At 37.2% G+C, this 4,762-nt stretch overlaps 1 protein-coding gene across 3 annotated transcripts; it reads left to right on the top strand.

The window, feature by feature from the left end:
* The first annotated feature begins 292 nt into the window (after positions 1-292).
* On the top strand, positions 293-4,461 carry LOC110878444 (probable GABA transporter 2). 3 transcript variants are annotated; one of them, XM_022126748.2, is made up of 8 exons: positions 293-522; positions 1,309-1,383; positions 1,497-1,727; positions 1,801-1,898; positions 2,394-2,580; positions 2,663-2,793; positions 2,869-3,105; positions 3,934-4,461. In XM_022126748.2, exons 1-8 carry the CDS (start codon positions 483-485, stop codon positions 4,321-4,323), a joined length of 1,389 nt encoding a protein of 462 aa, XP_021982440.1. In that variant the 5' UTR covers positions 293-482; the 3' UTR covers positions 4,324-4,461. The 3 variants fall into 3 exon arrangements, with proteins under 3 accessions (XP_021982440.1, XP_035839243.1, XP_021982439.1); XM_035983350.1 differs by having other exon boundaries at positions 509-527; XM_022126747.2 differs by lacking the exon at positions 293-522 and adding an exon at positions 1,086-1,160.
* The last annotated feature ends 301 nt before the right edge of the window (positions 4,462-4,762 follow it).

Genomic DNA, 4,762 nt, shown 5'->3' with positions numbered 1-4,762 from the left:
CCGATTTCCCCCAAACCGAGGGTATAGTCACCGAATCGGTGACTCAAGTCACCGCACAAGTCACCGCTCCTGATACCCTGTATCCTTATGGAATGAGTGATTCCATTCTATTAAGAAACTAAACACCATTTTATTTTCATTCGTAATGGTCCATCTCATTCCGAATCTCAAACAAAAACTACCTTATCTTTCAAAGTTACCTCCACATTAACTTGAAAGGGATTGCCGGTTCAACCCAAACCCCACCCAGTTTATAGGTTTTCTAGGGGTGGTTGTGTTTATAAAACCAGCAAGCAAGCACGCACGCACCTTTTGACTAAAACGTCTTCTTTCTTTCACAAACAATACCCTCTATCTAAACCGGAAGGAATCCACCTCCTCCGGCATCACCATCTCTTCATCTATTTTCCAGTTCATCATCAATCAGTTCCAACCGTATAAACTTTTCATTTTATTCCATCGACCGTTGACTTTTCTTCATCATGACGATCCCAACACTTCAACAGCCATTATTACCCCCAGGTAAGGTATCCCTCCCTTCTCTCTCTCTCTCTCTCTCTGGCTGCAACTTTATTTTATTCTCTACGACCATCTTTTTCTTTTATTAAACTATTATATATTATGTTTGCAACTCCTTTTTGTTTTCAAAATTCGGTATAACCTAGTTTGAAAAATGTTTGTATGATTGATTGTAAAGATACTGAAAAAATTAACATGAATCTGATATACATTCCAATATCACAAACACGAAATCTTTTTTATAACCATTTTCGTAAATTTATAACCTTTAATTTTGTCATATTTTACAAAGTATCAACTTTTTTTTTGCCTAAAATAAACATATGTTTATAATTGTAAGTGGAATAATAATTTTTACCATGTGCATTCAATAATATATCTTTTTTTTTGTTCACCCAACTAAAGGGAAAACTTGCATGATCAGGTTTTTGTGCAAGTAAACATGCTTGTTTTTAGAAAGGAATATAATAAATAAATAAATAAAGAGAGTTTGATATTTATATGCCCATGTTATAATCGCTTCATGGATGGTATATATTATAAATAAAGATAAAGATATAGATACAGATCTGTATTTATTGTATTAATTCTATTGGCAATGGCATCTTGTTTTGTGCCGGTTTATTCAAGGATTATTCAAGGTTTTGTTTGTATTTATTAAAGATAATCACGTCTCTTTCTTTAGCTGTCATGTTAATCCCCACACAACTTCTTCTTCTTTACAAATTAAGATAAATAAGTTTTGTGTATCATACATGTATTCTTCTTGTTGATTTTTCTTCATGACAGAGGCTCCCCCGTTACCGGAAAACGATAGTATCCGGCAGGGAGATGCCGGTGCAGCCTTCGTGCTCGAATCAAAAGGTAAATTTTATTTTATTTTATTTTGTTTTTGTTTTTGTTTGCAGACTACAGTTATTTTTAGTTTGTAAATTAATTTTTGTATTTAAATGTTTAATTTGTTGTATGTATGGTAGGTGAATGGTATCATGCTGGATTTCACCTGACTACGGCCATAGTGGGACCCACTATACTGACGCTACCGTACGCGTTCAGGGGGCTCGGATGGGGTCTTGGATTCTTTTCGCTCACTGTCATGGGGGTGGTCACGTTTTACTCTTATTATCTCATGTCGCTTGTTCTTGAGCACTGCGAGAAAGCTGGTAGACGCCACATCCGTTTCAGGGAACTCGCCTCTGATGTATTGGGTATGCTTAATGTGAATGGCATGTTTGTGGGTTAATTGCGTCAAAATGTATAATAATTTCGCCTTTTTTGTAGGGTCTGGTTGGATGTACTATTTTGTAATTTTTATTCAAACAGCCATTAATACTGGCATAAGCATAGGAGCAATATTGCTTGCAGGGGAATGCCTTCAGGTAAGATAGAACTTACACCACATAAGCATTCTATTCTATTCTATTCTATATAAACTTAAAAATATTCTACTATAATGTCAAAATTTCAATCCAAACTTTGCTATAATGTCAAAAGTAACCCTCTAACTTTGTAAATGTCAATTTGATCCTCTCAAGTTTCTAAAGTTTTGAATTTTTCTGTTTGGAAACGAGTCGGGTCAGTTATAAAATGTTTTATTTTTATGTATGCTTTGAGTTGAACTACGTTTTGAAGTAAATTTTGTTTGGAAACAAATCGAGTCAAATGTAATACATTTTCATTCAACATTATATTTGAGTTACTATATGTTTCGACGTAAATTTAGTTCGGAAACGAGTCAGGTTGATTGTAGTCTATAATTTATGAAGTCGCGTACGGCACCAACGCAATGCGCGGCGGGTAAAAAAACCAGTTAAATATTAATCAAAAACATTTTTAATTGTTTTGTTAAAGTTTTCTTTTATTAATTTATTTAGATAATGTATTCGAGTATTTCTCCTGACGGCCCCCTTCATCTATGGCAATTCATAGCAATGGTGACGGTGGTGATGATGGTTCTCTCTCAGTTACCAACGTTTCATTCTCTTAGACACGTTAACTTAGCTTCACTCTTCTTGAGCTTAGCCTACACATTCATTGTGGTCGGCGCTTGCATCCATGCAGGTACATTTATCACCTCTGTCTAAATAAACGGGTTGGGCAAACGGGCTGTGTTGACCAGAAACACTTATTGTCTGAAATGCAGGGCTATCGAAGGACGCACCTGCAAGAGATTATTCATTAGAATCATCAAAGTTTTCAATGGTTATGAGCGCCTTCACTTCTATCTCTATAATCGCTGCCATATTCGGAAACGGGATTGTCCCCGAGATACAAGTAAGTTCATTAAACTCGGTAATTTCAAAATACATGCGGTTGGTTATATATGTATAAAGAAACGGAATTACGCAGGCCACATTGGCTCCGCCAGTAACGGGGAAGATGTTTAAAGGGCTTATGATGTGTTACTCAGTGATTTTTGTTACGTTCTACTCCGCTGCAGTCTCGGGTTACTATGTGTTTGGCAATAAAGCTAGCTCAAACATTCTTAAAAGTCTCATGCCAGATGAGGGACCCGCGTTAGCCCCGACTTGGCTTCTGGGGCTCGGTGTTATATTTGTTCTACTTCAACTCTTTGCCATTGGCCTGGTATGATCTCTTCCCTTTTTAACCAATATGTTACCATTTTGCCAACATACTATACTTGTGATAATTCCAGATAAAATATTATTCCAATAGATCAGTAATGGGCCTCAGCCCACTGGGCTGGGCCCAAAATAAGGGTGTCTCTACAACCTGAGTTTCCAATTTTGGCCAAACCGGTTTCAGTTCCGCCCCAGTTTGGCCGCTTTTTAATACCAGTTTCAGTTCGGTTCGGTTTTGTTTCAGTTTCAGTTCCAAACCGGTTCTTGCGTGCACTTTTTTAAACCATTTTTACGACAAAAAAGTTGAAAAAAAGCATAAAATACGTTTTTTTTTTAGTTTTTTTAAACTATATAACCGTTTTTTTGTTATATAAATTCAATAAAATAACATTTTATTCAATAAAAGGATTGTTTTTTCTTATGGGTTCGAAACCGGTTGGCCAAAAAGCGGTTCGGTTCGGTTTTCGGTGTGGAGAATGAGAACCGGTCCCAAACCGAACCGGTTTGTACACTTTCGGCTCCGAACTGGTTTTGGTTCGGGTCGGTTTTTCCGAACCGGTTCGGTGAACCGGTTTTGTATTCACTTCTAATTGAACCAAACCCAAATGGGCCGAAAAGGAATCGAGTGAGCCCACTGGACCGGGCCCAAATAGGGGTAGTGTCAACCAGAGTTTTCAATCATTATGAGTTTATGACTGAATTTTGGTTTAGCTCCTCCACATATACCAATGGGCCGATTAGTAATGGGCCTGAGCCCACTGGATTAGTCTCAAAATTGGGTCATTGTCTACAACCAGAGTTCCCATTCATGATGACCATGAGTTATGAACAGGTTTATTCTCAAGTAGCTTACGAGATCATGGAAACGAAATCCGCAGATGTGAATCAAGGGATGTTCTCAAAACGGAACCTAATTCCGAGAATAATTCTGCGGTCACTGTACATGATATTTTGTGGGTTTTTTGCGGCGATGCTGCCATTTTTCGGGGACATTAATGGGGTGGTAGGAGCGTTGGGTTTCATTCCACTGGATTTCATTCTGCCTATGCTGTTATACAACATGACTTATAAGCCGTCGAGATCTTCGTTCACTTACTGGATCAATATTATTATTATGGTGGTGTTTACATGTGTTGGGCTGTTGGGTTCGTTTTCTTCTGTAAGAAAGTTGGTTCTTGATGCGAGTAAGTTCAAACTGTTTAGTGATGATGTGGTTGATTGAATGAAGACAAAGGTAGATAGATATCTGCATGCTGTACAACTCTCAGTGTAGGAAGTTTATAGTATCTATCCTATTATATTAAAGTGATAATTATAAAAATGATCAAACACTCTTTATTATAAAAATGCTTCAAGTCTACTTGTATGCTTCAAAATAAAGTGAAGGGAAAATTACTAAACTAAAATTACTAAATAAATTATGGGTGAACCCATAAACAAAATTGTCTTGTGTTCCTGATACAAACCCGCCAGCTCCATTTGTATTTAGAAATCCATAATATGATCCAGGGCCCAATTAGATGTAGTTTAGAACGTGGGGTGTTAACCCACGTAGTCAGATTTCTAGGGTAGAATTGTTCCCGCTTATTTCTGTGTTAAGCACGGCGTATTAGGGTTAATTGTGCTTCAGTCCAGTTGAGGTTTATACCTTGTAATTGGAG

Source organism: Helianthus annuus, chromosome 2 (genome assembly GCF_002127325.2).
Source record: "Helianthus annuus cultivar XRQ/B chromosome 2, HanXRQr2.0-SUNRISE, whole genome shotgun sequence".
Taxonomy (NCBI): Eukaryota; Viridiplantae; Streptophyta; class Magnoliopsida; order Asterales; family Asteraceae; genus Helianthus; species Helianthus annuus.
The sequence above is the reverse complement of the archived record's forward strand: the minus strand, read 5'-3'. Positions and strand labels throughout refer to the sequence as shown.

Bases quoted from the DNA above. Each gene is read 5' to 3' on its own strand.
- LOC110878444 (XM_022126747.2), top strand. From the start codon at position 1,118: ATGGCATCTTGTTTTGTGCCGGTTTATTCAAGGATTATTCAAG. The intron at 1,384-1,496 runs GTAAATTTTATT...TATGTATGGTAG, and splicing joins CTTCGTGCTCGAATCAAAAG to GTGAATGGTATCATGCTGGA. The intron at 1,728-1,800 runs GTATGCTTAATG...CCTTTTTTGTAG, and splicing joins ACTCGCCTCTGATGTATTGG to GGTCTGGTTGGATGTACTAT.